Source organism: Dermacentor variabilis, chromosome 7 (genome assembly GCF_050947875.1).
Source record: "Dermacentor variabilis isolate Ectoservices chromosome 7, ASM5094787v1, whole genome shotgun sequence".
Lineage (NCBI taxonomy): Eukaryota > Metazoa > Arthropoda > Arachnida > Ixodida > Ixodidae > Dermacentor > Dermacentor variabilis.
Genome location: NC_134574.1, coordinates 109,478,807 through 109,495,686, shown reverse-complemented (window position 1 = coordinate 109,495,686; position 16,880 = coordinate 109,478,807). Strand labels below are relative to the sequence as shown.

Here is a 16,880-nt window from a genome sequence, read left to right as displayed (position 1 = left end):
GCACTATGCTCTCGCAGCGCAAACCTGGTTTCAACGAGTACGTCGTTGTATAAGCAAGCCGCACCCTCACCAAAGCAGACCATTAATCCGTTACGAAAAAAGTTTCGCGATAATCTAGGCACTTGGTAAATTTAGACGCTACCTATATGGGTGTCCCTTCGACCTAATTGCAGACCACCGTGCGCTTTGTTGGCTGTCCACGTTGAAGGAACCCTCAAACCGGTTACCTCCCTCAGCTTTGCGGTTGCAGCGGTTCGACGTGCGCGTTGTCTACAAGTCTGGCCGCCGCGCCACACCGATGTCGACGTGCATTCCCGTTTGCCCGGGTCAATCAAAATGGTGCCTACTTGTCTGCCGTTGATAAAGTACTTTCGTTCCGAGCAGGCTGCCACATGGCTTGGGTGCAACGCAAGAATGCCTGGATTAGCGCTCTTATCCGCTTTATTTCAAACCCGTCGACTCTTCCTCCACCTTCTCGAGCTTTGTACCGTCAAGCTTCTCACTTCGAAATGCGGGATGACCTTCACGATCACCGGAACTACCTCTCTGACGGCCGCAAATGGTAACTGGTTATACCTCGATATCTTCGCAGTGCAATATGTTTGCATTCCACGCTGATGCACAGTGTGCACATGCGGGTGTCTTCAAAATGTACACCCGGCTTCGCTACAGGTTTTATTAACGAGGCATGTACACCTTTGTGTGCAAGTACTTTCGATCGTGCCCTCATTGACAACGTCTCAAGCTTCCTGCTGAGCATATCTCTGATCCACTTCAGTCATTCGCGTGCCCTGCCAGGCCTTTCCATCGCATTGACATTCATCTGTATGGAACCGTTCCGAGCACGGCTTCCGGAAACTGCTGGATAGTTGTCACCATGGACCATTGACGGTTGATAATCTTCGCCATTGACGCGATACACGGAAACAGCCACTGTGCCTGCAGCCACAGCTCGTGATATAGCATCCTTCATCATGAAAAACCTTATTCTCTGACACCGGTGGGTGGGGAGGGTTTCCTCTGGGCTCAACAAGGGTATTTGCTGCTCCTCCTCCTCCTCCTCTGTCACGGCGCACCTCGCCAACTCCTCAGGGATAGAGAACGTGTGTTCCTTACCAAGGTCGTAAACGCGCTCCTTGCTGAATGTCGCATCGTTTATTGAATCACCAATGCCTACAATCCTCAAACTAATTGTTTGGACGACATGCTGATACGTCGCATCTGATAACACTGATTGGGACCTTATTTGGCCGTTCGCGACGTACGCCTACACCACTGCACCAACGGCGACCACAGGTTTTTCACCATTCTTCCTCTTGTAGGGCCGCGAGCCTTCGACAACGCTCTCCACCGTTCTCCCGTACTTACGCGAATCATCCGAATGGCCGCGCATCCGTAAAGCTGCCCGCCGTGCCGAGAAATTGCGTCAGCTCGCCCATTCTTTTACCATTCCTTCGACCAATGGCAACAACAATCGCGACGTGACTATGACCACCCGCATTTTCATTTACTTCCGGATCCCTTGTATGGATTTGTGTCCCAGCTATTACTGCTGGCCTCTCACCCAAGCTTTCCTCCATATATCACAAACCCTACCATGTTGTAGCGCCGCAATCACCTGGGAATTATATCGTAGAGCTTCTCATGCCACCTACGGGCCAGCGCTGTCGTGGTCGTAAAACCGTCCACGGACAGCGCCTAAACCCGTATTACGACCCACTCATATTATGTTCACCAGGAGTCGCCAGGATGGCTCCTTTTCCAATGCGGGAGTTCGTAGTTAAGAAGAATGCTCCACGCTGCAGCAACATCGCCAGTTCTTCGGAGATGATAATGTACCGTGCTTCGAGCGGAAGAACCCTGTGCGCGGTCAAACTGTCGCTTACCAGGGACGACGGCGCCTCCATTCGGTGTGCCACCGTCAAAGATGCTGACGCACTGTGAAGTCGATGCCTAGTCACGGCCCCTCACTTAGCCATGGTTCGCGCTCACGCTCCTTTCGCTGCAAGCACGGTTGAGAGCGCTGCAATGCGACAGCGCATGTGTGCAGTCACGTGGTTTTATTTATTTCCCGGGCTTTCGCAAAACGCCGAGATAAATCAACACAGCATGTTTGTCACAATAAAGAAATATGGAAACTTTATAAGCGTTACTAAACGCACTTTGTCCTAAAATTAATATTTAAATTTTTGCAGAATTGATCCTATTCAATTCACTAATTAAGCGGCATATAAAACAATACTCTAAGGAGCGCCATGTCTCGGCAAACGATAGGTCATTGGTTTCATTCAGCTGCAGTTCACCACTATTTCTGTAAGTGCTTGGTTAAAGTTACGGGAAACACTTTGTAAATGACATTATAAGATACGGAAGATACGAATAGCGATGGTAATTAAAGGCAGATTTCCCGTTGCGTAGAGAGCTTATGTCGGTGAACTTGCGTTGTGAAATCAACAGGACAAGGCCTACCGTATGGCGACGTCACAATTCTCGAGGCCGGAGATCGTCGTGGCGTTGGCGCTGCAGATGGGCGTCGCCGTTTACAACTTGAGTGATCAACCCAGTAGCGCCAACAATGCGCTGTACAAACCATGCACTGGCTTCGGCATCTCGGATTACTCTCAGGCAAGTTCCAGTGTTTCAGCATCTGCGTATTTACTCTTATTTCTTCCTTTTCCTATAGCAATATATGGTGTCTGAATCCAAACGTATACATGGCAACAATTTCAACTGCAGTTGAACATAACTATAACGAACAGGTTTATGCACCAATAGCAGGCCCATAACCTAAACGAACCTTTGTGACGGTTTCTTTATATAGGCATCTGTCATCTGCAGTGGTAAAACGAAGTGCGCAAAGAATCCATTTGTTGCTGCGACCAATCCTTTGCATAGCAGGCAGTGACGTTCTGCCTGTGCCTTGAAACTAGTTTACTGCGTCGCTAGTATGAGCCTTTTGATTAATAATCGCCTTCAGTGCCAGTGTTAATAATCGATTAATAATTAATAATCGCCTTCAGTGCCAGCGTGCCAGATTAATAATCGCCTTCAGTGCCAGCGACAAGTTTTGCTGCTACTTTGTTGTCCTCTCGGAAGAACACTGGTGGTCGTAAGAATTCTCCCTCTGCGAACACAGCCTTTGCACTTGAAGCTCTCAGCTGTCTTCATCACGAGGCTGGGGGATATGTATGAAGCTTGTCGTGTGAAGAACGTTAATGAGAGGTGTACGGGGGCTCAGAGCAGCACGACGCACACCTAAATACAGTTAGGGCTTCACACCTCTTGCCTCCCTAGTCGCACATCACTCTTGTCGATTGACCAAGGACGGGCACACATTCGGTGCCGCATACCAGTGCCAAAGTTGTTTGTCTCGGGCACCGACCGAATGGCACGTACTCATTGACCCATGTTGGTTATTTGGACAAAGCCTGCCACAAGGTGTCCATTCGGGCACACACAAAGGGGCCCAATGTTTCTGTCAAGACAGCACATATCAAGCGGTCCCACTTTATTCTCTACCCTTTCAGATACGGCGGGACTTATCCCTCCCATTCCTACATGGGCAGCTCTTGTACACATGCACAAATACACATAAAAGTGAACGCTGTTTAGTGTGACGACAGTCATGGTAGGCTGCGAAGACGAATATACAGAGCTTTTTCAGAAAAGATTTATTATGATGTCCCCTCCCCACTGTATTAATTTTACTTTCGAGTAAACACGTTCTATCTCTGTAATTGAACTAAGGCTACTCAGCACGGAAACTTCAAGTTGAATAGTAATAGTAGTGGTTTACTGTGGGAAATCACACTTATTTTTGCTCCCCAATGTGGAGCACGGTGAAGCGTCAGGGGAAGGGGAAGTGGAAAATAAAGATGAGAGAAAGGGTAGAGAAGGCGAAGCATCAGGAGTCTCGTCCGTTTATGGAAGAGGCCGTTGATGAAGGCAGTGACCAGCAGGGTGTGGGCGCCTATCGGTAGGCGGTCATCCCGTTCGCCCCCACCAACTCCAAGAGGCTGTGGAGAGCTCCGATGTGAAGAGGTGACGAGAACGGGGATCGTTGGATGTTTGCAGTAGGTGCGCCCTGTGGCCTGTAGACAATAATGACCCTTGAGCGTTCCCGTGCCAGCACTGCGCAAGCATAGAGGAGTTGCTCAAGGGTCTCGGGGTCACCGCAAGTTCAGTAGCCTATATAAGCAAGAGGCGATGTTTATTGTGAATCCCCATAAAGTATGCGCGACTGCTGGCTCACGCAGTTTTGTGTGACCTTTATGGTGTTGCGGGTAATACCACAGCCACTGTGGGTTGGTCAATCAGTTGCCAACTTTTTACGAACTGGTCAGTCGTAACTCCTAAGAAACATTGAGGCGAAATACTACAACACGCTGCCATGAACTCATCTGGCTGCTGTCGATTGCTCTACAGAGGCGTTGATATGAATGCACCAAAAAGATGTTGGGCGCCTTTGTTAGGATATATTCGTGGACTCGGTGTGACCAACTTAAAGAGGGGGCCTTGCTGAAGACTAGCTTCGGTGTTTAAAACGTTGGCTTTAGCGACATTCTGTGTTTGACACCTTTTGATCACAATTACGCAGCTTGTTTGTTTGTTTATTTATTTATAATGTCAGTCCAAGGATGGATCATAACAGGAGGGGATGGAAACACAACAAAAATATACATAATATCGGTACATGTATAACAAAAAACAATGCAATAGCAGTATCTGCAAAAAGGGACATGCGGTGATCAAAGACAAAACACTGGCAGTATGCGCATCAGAAACAGGTGCAAATGCAAACGTTGAATATATAGAAACCAGCATGTTGGTCCTGCATACGTCGATTATCCCTTGCTCCTGAAACAGTTCGCTGTTTGCACCTTTGCTCACGTTGTTCATTCTAGCTGTACAGCGTATTGTTTACTTTTAGTTTATCAAAAAGAAGCTTTACCTTCTTTCCCGCCTTCTCTTCCTCACTTGCTGAGTCGCATAGCTTTTTTCTTATTTCCTGTACTATTTTAGAAAAATCTTAACTTACGCTGTAATCTGTGTCTTTCAGTTTTGTGCAGTTCTGCAAAACTTTTTTTATCCATATAGTCTGCCACCCTCACTATGACTGGTCCAGTTCTACCAGAAACCTTCTTGCCTAGCTTATCAATTCTTTCAATAGAAGATACATTCACTGTCAGAGTAGCACTGGATCCCGTCCTTTACTTCGCTTAATAGGGTCTCTTCGTTTTTATGTTCTTCTTTAATTTCTCTTATGATAAGATTATTTCGTCGTGAACGTATATCCAGATCATCCAGATGTTTGATCAGACTATATGTTTCAACGCTGTGGTCAGCTGCAATTCCCTCAAGAGTTGCGAGGCTGCTGCGAGTCTCGTCTAAGCTTTGTACCTTACTCTCGGATAACAAGAAGCCGGTTCTGCATGTCTAGGCTTCTTGTTTCAAACGAGTCTTGCTTCTCTTGAACGGCAGTGAGTTTAGACAAAATTTCCTTCTGGTTTTGGAGCAATGCCATGCACATTACTTCTGTTATTGGTTCTGGATTTTTCTCCACGTCCCCAGAGAGACTCAACAACAGGTTCGCAATAGAAAAACAATCGCATATATAGTCAACGACAACCTGTGGACACGGCAGCACTACAAGACCAAGAACGTCACTATGGAAGCAATTTTTTCGGTCACCAACCTGCATGAACAGCGGCATATCCGGCGACATTTTCACGGCAGTGCTGCCGTGTCCACTGAAGCTGGTAAGCGATGGGCATGCTTTTATAGCATACTGCTCATCCCTTCTGGGCATGCTGTTCCTGACGTCATCGTGCCCCAGATGGTGAGCCGAAAAGACCATCCACGTGTCGATGCTCCTGGATACCGGTGAGCTCAGCAAACTGGCGGAAGTAACCGCCCACACAGAGGTGTAGCAGCAGGCCAGTATCGTAGGGAAAGCGTGATGTTTCTAGCGTCAAACGGTTTCGCAGCGTCTCCAGCGATGAAGCTAAGGCATGCGCAGAGAACCTGTATGAACAGCTGCACGTCAGGCGACATTATCACGGCGGTGCCTCCGTGTCCACTCGTATCGAAAATGAGGTGCCTGCTGAAGGCAGAAGAAATTCAACTGAAAGAGAACCAAATTTGGGTAACAATATCCTCCTTGGCGAGTTACCGCCAATTTGTTCGAAAGGTTTATGTCGGTTTCTTATTCTAGTCTTGTTCTATCGCCGATTGTGGAGATAGTACAGCCTAAAATCGTGGGCCGATTGCGGAGGTAGTGCAGTGTAATGTCCGACGCTCCTTCTATTCCAATCACGTCATGGGTGACACTATAAAACACCGGTCCGACCAGACAAAATTAAGCAGCGCCTTAAATGATGTTTTTCAGTGGTGTCATGATTGAAACGTAATCGTTGACAAAGAAAAGACAGTTCCTATGTCCGTTACAAAGAAAAAATTCCGCGCAAGTTCACTTGTGGTTCTGATAACACCGCACTGCGAACTCGTATTGAATACCAATATCTGGGTATTATCACATTGAACTTGAACTGGACAACACACGTTCAGCATGTAGCAAAAAAGCCATGAACAAGCTCTTTTTCCTTAAACGTGCCTTGACTAACTCGCCTCCCGGAATAAAGCTACTGGCTTAAGTTTCGCTTATACGTCCGATATGGGAATATATGCTAATATTGCATGGTTTCTTCATCCAGCTACCAACCTAGCCACACTCGAAAGGGTGCAGCGAAAAGCTGCGTGATTTATATATAACAAATACAGTCGCACGTATTCACTGGCTGAACTTGCACTTCGCGCAGAGCTTTACCGTCTATCTAGCCGACCTCAGATACACCGCTCGATGTTCCTATGCTTAGTCCTGCACAATAATTTAGGATTAACTCCGAAGACTTTATCAATATACGCCACTCCTGGATCAGCCATCACAAACACCCTCTCAATCTTGGGGATTTCTTTGTAATGACAACAATCTTTTTTTTTTCTTTTTCCCCAAGCAGTGAGCGATTGAAATGCACCAGATGTCTCATCTCAAACGTAGTAGACAGCCCTGAAATTTCTAGAGCTTGCCTAGCTGAGTATAATGCTACTAGACTGACCTAATCTCTGATGAGACATGGCGGATATGTTTCCTATAGTACCTGCATAAGTTGTATTTACAAATTTGCTGTTTGTTTGATTTTCTTGATTGTATCATGCTTGTTTGCACCCTTAGCTGAACATGGTTGATGCGTAGATGCTAGATGTGCATAGACATGCTTGGTTTGTACCCGTAGAATAGTATAGCTGCTTACCATGCCAAAACTGATATATCTGGAATTCTTGAATATATAAAATGATATATATATATATATATATATATATATATATATATATATATATACACACACACACACGCCAACTAGCACAGTGAGCTCTCGTTGTCGTAGGCAGGTTCTGGTGATACGATAGGCACACTTTTCTGTTATTATCAGCGACGTTCGAAATTAGGACACTAGGTTGCGTTGGGTGCTCAACTTGCGCGATAGCTAGCAGAGCTATGGCGGCAGTGACTGCGCGAAAAAGAAACGAAAAACAAAGCACAGCTGACAGTATCTCTATGATCATTGCTTGAATGCTCCAGGCATGCCAGGTGCCAGAAACGGACCTCAACATCGAGAAGACAGCCGTCGGCCTTGCCACCAGGGGGCAATTCCCGCGACTGCAGGAGGATAGGTTGTTGGCGTTTGATACGCTCAGCCACCTTATCGACAAGGTGACTTGCTTGGCCCTGAACATTTTATATACAAAAACAACGCTTAATTTCCGTGATTTTAAATCTGGTCTTAGGAGAGCTAATAACAATGTCCTCGGACATTAATTATAATTAGTTTTCTCGGTAAACTGCTTAATAATTTGTTCTAGTTCTCACTTCATGTAATTTTGTTGTCTTTCGATGGGACGTCTAGTCGTATTGCCTGCTTTAATTTCCAATTAGCGATACTAAGATGAAAGCCTTAGTAGACGGTTCATCTGACGAAAAATACGATTACCGTTGTAATTGCCCAAAAATTCATGTCACCAGAACTCACAATGAGCCGAACCCACTTGGAGATATGGGCGGTCGGCCTTATCCAAGTTGGGTTCCAGTTTACATCGCGATGGTCGAGAGTAGAACCCACTACCTTTGGTGCTTGTACCACTTGTAGATATGGGTGAACTGACCATATCTCCAAGGGGGTCTGTTCAATACAACACTTGCGCTTACGTTGGTCGACGCCGGAGCCACGCGGAAGACGCACACTTGGGTCTCCCGGGCAGTGTTTCGGCAAAGAGACGTGCATCCACTCTAAAAGTGCGTCTCCACCAGTCTCTTTAACGTCACGCTGCTTTGCCGTGACGTTTTCACGATGGCTATTGCGACGAATTCGAAGAAAGGAGCCACATTTATATTTCTAGACTTATATTACCCTTTAGCCATGTGCTGTCAGTCACACTTTGTGAAAGCGTTCTTCATAAGCATGCAGAGCTTATGCTACATTTAATTCAGCCTCTATAGATTAGGTGTCCGCGCTTTCTTAAGGAAGCGAAGAACCAGTCTTTCCGTTTCGGCTTCCCAGGCCACGATCATCATGCAGAAGCCCGACGTACGGACAAACCTGACGTGGCTGTTGCTCAACGCCGACCTGACGGACCCAACGAGGCAGTGTCTCCGAGAACCCTTCGAGCGCGTGAAGGAATTCAGAGACTTTTACTACCGGCGAGCACAGATGCCGACGGGTTAGCCACATACGCTGCTGCTGAGTGGTAATTGCGCATCGAAGTGCAGGTGTCGCACCGTCTTGCGAGCCGTCGTGTAACGTGTCTATGGGCGGGCTGTTTCGTTAGCCCTACGTGACCAGGTAGAAAAAGAAAAAGAATGCCTATATTTTTATTCAGCGTCTCTTCCTCTTTGCGGTACTGCATGCGATAAACACATTGTGGTCAAATACTTTTGTACCTTTCTCTTTGCTCTAGCAATTGTCTTTACCATAGTGGTCTCGGGTGGTGGATCACCTTCGCTAATGGCCGCGAGATCGGGTGGCAGGACGGTTCAGCCCCAACCAGACGTACGCGCTGGTACGCGGCCGCACGCGCAGCGCCGCGTCGGAACGCGTACGGCGTCAGGCGCGGAGGCTGCACCGCATGTTGACGCGCGGCGGCATGGAGACCTTGCACTGCTAGGTTTCTTGCACCCGCACCCGAAGCAGCCGCTCGCGTCACCCGCCCGTCGCGCCTCACGTGACGACGGCGAACCAACGTGACTTCCGGAACGATCCATTGCGCGGCGTGCAGGCAAGCCCGGCCTGGCAAGCTGCGTGCGTTGTGATAGGAGTTCCGCCCGGTGCTTGGTATTTTATGATGGCGGCCGCTGAAGTCTTCAGCCGTAACCGGTGAATTATTAACGAAATGTTCATCGCCGAAGTTCGGGACCGGACACACAGAGCACGCGAGTGATGCTATGCCGACGCTGCTGCAGGAGGCCTGCAATATCTTCCTTCAAAATATAAAAACAAATTTTAAGTTAAAACTTATTGCGTGTTATTGACATCTTTAGCACATTGCTTAATGTGACCATTAAGCGTAGGCTGGGCTGCATTGAATCGTCGCGTAGAAACGCGCCGCGACGAGCGCGCGGCAACTCCTGCATCGTTCGGGTGCGCGCCCTCTTCCTCCGCCGGACGCGACGCGACGTCGAGTGAGCGCGGCGCGCGTGGACGCGTTCCAACGCGTACGTCTGGTTGGGGCTTAATGATGAGGATGGGCGGTTGGCGGCGCGCATTCAAATATACACGGCGGAATTTCGCTGCAATCGATTTGGGCCAATTGCATAGTAATAAAACACGCCGACTGCAGTGAACTGTTGCTTTATTGCCCTCGAATGCCACAGTTTTGCGAGAAACGCACGGATCATTCCTACTATACGCCAAATGAGCACAAACCGCAGTTCGGGCACATCAATGTCGCGTTCTTTTTTTGGGCGTTGGGCTTCCGTTCAGCCAATTCCGATGGCGCCGTTGTTGTGCAAAAATAAGAATAAAACTTGGCGTAGAACAGGGCGAGATCTATACAGTGCTACGAAGTAAGGTCATAAGCAAATTCCTATGATACAGTAAATCTAGCGGAATTCGATACTTGCGTGTACAAAACCCAGAGCAGCCACGTACTTCGAGTTACACGACGCTGGCGCTGCGACCGGCACGGGAAGAACCGCAGTTATTGCGTGGCACGACATTATATGCTGTGTGGGTGCGACCAGAGTGGCCAGACCACACCGCGTAGCCTGCCGCATCTCGATAAATCTTCCCTCCCGAGAGCAACATAAGTAGACAAAGTAGAGAAAATAAGGTAAGTTGATGTGCAAACAGGCCCAAACATATTGCACACTCGTGTATGAAAGCCTAAGGCAACTGTTGAGTCTTCGGAGTACGCAGGCCTGCTTGGCGCGTGTCACGTAAGATTTATTACACGTAGTGTGTGGGTACGCGCGACTTTCACGTGTCCTCTGATGTTGTTTCGCATGGCTTTCGCGTCTCCTGTAATCCGGCTTCTTCCTCTAGCTAAGCACCGGCCGCAATCGGTGTTGTTGCAGCATATTACGGGAGGTGGCGCGAGTGTTGTGCTCTGAATAAAGCCCCTCGACAACTTGAAAATAGCGACACTCTCCTCTCCGCGGCACTTTCCTCCTCGATTCTCTTCCCCTTTTCTCCTCGGCTCTCGCGGAGGGGCCACAGCATTCTATGGAAGCGCGTTCGTTTGGGCCAGTCGCACGGCCCAGTGGTGGTGAAAATTTTGAGAAATGCTTATAGGCGCCTCGATCATACTGAAGGCAAGATTTATGAAGAGTTTGGTTTTTTCCTAAAGCCATATAAATGGGGTATACTGATGTAAGAGGAGCTTTGAGGCGAGTTCAATACTGCAGACAATTCTTGTGCCACATGATGCGATGCTTTATTTTCTGCGTCTGAACTAGTATTGCTTGTGGCACATCGCTCTGCGTCTGGCTGATTAAGCTAAAGCCTTAGATCTCTGTTTCAAGGACGCGTTGTGAGGTATAGAAAATACCACGTGACCAAAGGAAGGCCGGAAGCGAACCAAAGCATGTCCACCCGTGTATAAGAGATGGTTACTGATTATCAAAGTTAATTAGGTATTGATTAGGGATTGTATTATGATTAATTAAGGTGTATTATGGAGGAATAAGGTGTGTTAAGGAGAATTAGGATGGATTAAGGTCGATGAAGGAGGATTAGGGTGTATGAAGGTGCATTATAGAGGATTAGAGTGGATTAAGGTGGTTCAAGGAGAACTATGGTGGATTAAGAATAAATAAGGTCTATGAGGGAGGATGAAGGTTGATTAGGATGAAATACGTTACAGTGTTAAACATCATTGCCTGCAGAATATTTCTTGCATTATTGGATCATGACCACAACCATGATTGATTGCTCAATCTTCGTAATCAAAGCGCATTGATGCAATGATTTGGGCTTGCGTTAAATCAATAGAAAAATTTGCACACAGAACAAAACCGCAGAAAGGTGGTTTTAAAACATTCGCTATTAAAGCGAAGATTCCCGCCCGCCGCCTAAATTTCCAATTTCAACAGCAAGCGTGCACGATCATGTGAACACCCCTGCATTTGCCTGCATCCGTGAGAAAACCAAATAATAATCGGCGCCCACTCATGCGTGCGTGGAAGTGCAGTTCAAAGCAAATGATAAAAATCCAAGGTGAACTTAGGCTTCCCCTAGAGACGCGAATGTGAACGCTTTGTGAAGCCTACTGTAATTCCCCTTAATTGATCTCCATCCACCTTCATCCCCCTATTCTACATTAATCCTCCTTAATACACCATTGTTGGTCTTATTCCTCTGTCGTGAATCATAATTAACTTAATACACCCTAATCGACCTTAATCCTCCATCTCCTTTAATCCATCCTAATTCTCTTTATTACGTCTTAATCAGTGTTCATGCACCTTAATTCTCATTTATTCACCATAATCCACCTTAATCCACCGTAATCCACCTTAATCTTCCTTCATACCCTTAATCCTTCTTAATAACCTTAATCCTGGTTCATGCACCTAAATACCCCTTAATAAACCTTAATTCTACCCTAATCCACCTTAATTCAATCACTAATGAATCATTAACTTGGCTAATCATTAATATCTAATACACGGCAGAACATGCTTTGGGTCGTTACTGGTCTTCCTGGGTCGCGTGATATTTTATGTTCACAAGGCGAGCTTGAAGCAGAGCCGTAAGGCTCTAGCCTTAAAACATAAAAAAAAACGCAATGTGGACTAGCTAGCGCTCATCACCTGCAATATACAGGTATATTTGCCGCTAATCATTTCGGGGCGTGCATTCATTGTATGACTGACGCAAACATCGACGTAAGATGAAAATAATACCTCCTCTACAAGCCGCTATATAGATTTTCAATAAAACAGGCAACGGATCCTAACAATAACTAAAAATGCGATCTAGAGGCTGTATCATCGCCCAGAATTCTTCACTGCGGAAAACAACCTATAGTGCTTCATTTCCCACTGAATAACTACAGTTGGCGACTTGCGAGGTGATGGAGTCCTGCCAGAATAGTAAGCATACTGAGGACAACGCAATTTTTATGCAACGTACAAATTGCCGAAGCAAAAATGCTGTTGAGCAGGCCGGAAAAAAAATACAGCATTAGGAGATGCTTTGATACGACCAATAAGACGCCTCACCTCGCAAACAACATTGTTCTTTGTCGGAACCAAATTCTTTCGGCCAATGTTATGCAGTCACTACTTCCTGCGCAAGCCGTGATGCTTTCATTGTGGTATCAGAAATATTGCATAACCATCTTCATGCTTCTTGCTGCACTTATACGCGCAACAGTTCGGTGTAGCGCCAGCACAGAAAGCAGGAAACACAGCTAAAGCGCCGAGCTAAAGTGCCGAGGCAGCCGAGCTGAGGACCAAAATGGCGCGGACTAAAAAGGAATACACAACGAAAATGCAAGATCCGGGCGTTTCCAACCCGTACAAGAATGACTGTTGATTACCCATTGATATACTGTTGGGCAATTGTTGAAACAACGGACTTCAACAAGTGTTGTGCAAGTTCGCGCAACACTTGCACAACAACATTATCGTTGAGTGTTCTCAATAAACAATTTATTGGGTAATTTGTGTTGATTTTTGTAGTTTCTTTTGTTGTGGTAGCAGTTGAGTGCAGTATGCAATAATTAGGACTCTCATACGAAGACATTCCCAATATTTAATGCGGAGCGTTCCAGTCTCATTCTTATCACTTTGTGGCAAGTAGGTTCTTCTTTCGCCTCGCTTTCATTAAAAGAGAATGTGTGACCGATGGTGTGGCACCGAATGTCGGCCGTCGAGCCCGGTGCTCTAACCATTAGGCCACGAGCGCGCGCACACTCCTCTCGTTCGAAAGCCAGTAAGCTCAGAAATACTTGACGCGTGAGCCGCGTGCCACTTCCTCGTGCGGTCGCTATAGCTGCCGCTTTGAAGCGCCTATCTCCGGGACCACCCCACTTTCGTAGCCGTTTTCGCTACGTAAGAACTGCAACGTTAGACTAGCTTCGTGACCGCCCAAGTTCGTAACGATTTAACATTCCTTCGCCGGTGTACAAATGCCATCGTCGTTTTAACATACAGTAGATGACATAGCCACTGGTACGATCCAAAATGAGCACGTTTCGGGGAGCAGAAGACTGCAAATTCACTTGCAAACAAGGGGACTACGCGCCTGTGGAGTTCCCCAAAAGTAGACACGGCGGCAGCGCGGCCGGCGATAAGACATGCGCCGACACGCGACGACGCTACCTTCGAGCATCGGACGCACTGTGGGAACCGTAGGATGCAAGCGCGCACACGCTGCAAACGTACACGTGAGAGGTCTTCGAATTTCCTGCGACGCACCCTCTCTCCGGAAAGCAAATATAGTGTTTTATCCAAAGGCCGTGGTACTAGAGATCAAACAACGAACGCGCTTTGAGATCGCAGCGCGCAGCCGCTATAACCATTGACTTCAAAGAGCTTCGGATTCAGCAACAGCCCTAACAGTATCGCAGCTAATCGCTGTATCTGCGGCTGCTCCTGACTATCGCCTTGCAAGAAGCATGCGCTTTATTTGAGCGTCGCCGAACTGTCGTCCTCTCGTCTCCCAAGCCGGCAGGTATCGGTTCAGTTAAGTAGAAGAAGACAAAAGGGAAATGAAAGAAATACAGGTAAATGACTCTTATCACACCTTACTTGTCACTTCGTCATCTGCAAAGGCGCTGTAAACTATTTTAATAGAGTTTCTTTTGTAAAAATTAGTAATAATCTTTATTTATAGGTAGCGCCACAAACGTCAAGGTAGCGTTCCGGTGTGTCTGTGTGTGCGCACGCGGTTGTAACCGCTGCAGCTTCGCTTTGCGCAAGCTTTTGCAACAGTACGCATGGTTACCGCTAGTTTCGTAGTCGCATTTCTTGGTCGTATAGTATTTATTGTTTACGCTACCAATTAGGTTGTTCTGAAACAATTATGAAAGCTAGTAGATGAAAAATTATCACTAAATAAATAGCGGTTTTTCAGTGCAGTTATTTTGTGTTTGAAAGGTTTGTATAACTCAAAACAATGGTGAAGCTGTGAACGGCTTTCTAACTGAGTTACTTGGTCGCAGTTGTGCGGTGGTTCACGCATCACGCTTTTTGATGAAAGCATTTTTCTTTTTGGACATCATGACGCACACTTTAGTGAAATACTTTAACGACGATAAGTGGGACGTTTATCCGTTGAAGTCGTTGGCTGACCCAGCTACTAGTCTTCGACTGATGTGCAAGCCTGGCTGTTTTGATTAGTTGCGCGGCAGAGGTCATGATGCCTGTTGGAGAGAAGACACCCGGAAACAGTCGCAGCCGAACTTCTGCACATAGGTAAGTAACCTCGTTTTCTTGAGCACGTAGCCTTTTTTTCTACTTTGATATTGACAATCGTGAGATGTTAAGCACACCGTTCACTTTCTTCAAGCAAACAGTATGCCCCGGAGCGAAAGCGCGCGATACTAACGCTCGCTGCCGGCGTCACTTCGTTTGAAACAATAGTCAGCGAAGAGGCAGCGGCGCCTCACGCGCGTAAAATTGCATTGCTTCATGTGTCCCTGTCTAATAACGTTCCCTTGATTGGTATGAGAGAACACAATTGGAACATAAGGATCAACTTCTCTGCGTAGTGAAAATTTTGTACTGTGGCCACGCCATCTTTCACAGGGACTCACGTGGGCAGTTTAAGCGCCTGTTATCGCGTTCCGATACGTGGGAGGCGCGCTGCCTTTCAAGGTATTTAGGCAGGCATTACGAGCTTGGGAAAACCGCGACAAATAATTGTGCAGCAGGTGCGCAGCTGTGCTACGCTTGTACCATACTAGTACCGGAAGGCAGTGTTGCACTTCACGCTTACGCAATTCGTAACTATGGCGGCCGCCGTGCCAATTTGGGGCTCGAGGTCGTGGATACAATTCCTGTAGCGGCAGCATTCCAAAGGAGCGGAATGCAAAAACGCTCGTGCATTGTGTATTGTATGCACGTAAATATTTTAAGGAAGTCAAAATTAATACGGAGTCCCCAACTACGACCTGCCTCATAATCAGATCGTTAGTTTGGCACGGAGGGCATCAGAATTATTATTTTTTAATCCGTAGTGGCTCGTCGTATACCATACGGTTAGTGTGATCACCTTTTGTGCCGTAGCGGTTAAGCGCGCCTCGATTTAGGTTGCGGCTAATGACGCGGCGAACCACGAAATATATTTCGCCTCTTTGGGATTTGCGGAGCACGGCCAACCGATAGGTCGCAGCTTGCGCGCGGTGACTGTACAAGGATACAAAGCGCAAGTGAACAGAGGTGTGGTGACGACGTCGGCAAAGAACACAGCCGCCGATGGGCTCGCCTTATCGCCTAGCACCGCCAAAACCACCGCAATAAGCATCTTTATCTAGCGCGGCGCATTGCCGTTGAAGGCGTACTGCACAATTTTAATAGGCGATAGCCGAAACATGCCACCGTTCTCTGCGGCCTCTTTGAGCTGGACCGATCCGCATGTTCGTTTCTTGCAGAAGAGCAAGGAGCGCCAATCGGCGCGTTGTCGCCTCGAGCTAAGCGTCGCACTCGAGCACCGTTTGCGCGTCCAAGAATGGCGCGTGCATGAAGCTAGCTCAGGGCGCAGACGCTACCGCGCAAAACGCGCAAGGGCGTGCACGCGACGTTCTGCGCACAAATGGCGTGGGATAATCGGAGCCACGCCGTAGCGGCGAGCTTCAAAGAAGCGGTACATGTTTATTTACTACATACTGCCAGCCTGAATGTCAGGCTTTAGGCAGGAGTGGGGTACATAACAATACAGTATATAGGAATACAATGTACATTTGGTCGAGCAAGTACGCCATTAGAAGAGCCCACATAAGCTATACAAAGCGGAGTACAAACAATAAGTCACGACAATCTCAAGTATAGTTAGCTATTGCGGAATCCACTTAAGAAAGAAGACCCCGTCGAACACTCAACCACATTGGCAGGTAGGTTATTCCATGCGCGAATTGTGCTCGGGAAAAATTAGGCTTTGAACACATTTGTTCTGCACAAGAACTCGCTCACCTTCTTTAAATGGCAAGAACGGGTTTGTCGCTGGGTAATTGAATGAAAATATGCATTTTTGTTTATTCCAAGTTGGTTATGGTAAATTGAGTAGAACATTTTTAGTTTTTCCTGGTGTCGTCTTACCTGTAGGGTCTCTAAATTGGCTGTTTGCAAAAGGGCTCATGGGGATTTTTTCCAACTATAACAA

General features: G+C 47.1%; 1 protein-coding gene across 2 annotated transcripts in view; it reads left to right on the top strand.

Annotated features, from left to right (window-relative positions):
• Positions 1 to 9,955, top strand: part of LOC142587014 (uncharacterized) — a 63,563-nt gene extending 53,608 nt beyond the window's left edge. For both annotated transcript variants that reach the window (XM_075697889.1, XM_075697888.1), the window contains 3 exons: positions 2,458 to 2,625; positions 7,640 to 7,771; positions 8,616 to 9,955. In XM_075697889.1, the coding sequence (XP_075554004.1) occupies positions 2,458 to 2,625; positions 7,640 to 7,771; positions 8,616 to 8,780 (465 nt within the window). In that variant the 3' untranslated portion in view covers positions 8,781 to 9,955. The remainder of the gene's footprint in view (positions 1 to 2,457; positions 2,626 to 7,639; positions 7,772 to 8,615) is intronic.
• Positions 9,956 to 16,880: the final 6,925 nt, after the last annotated feature.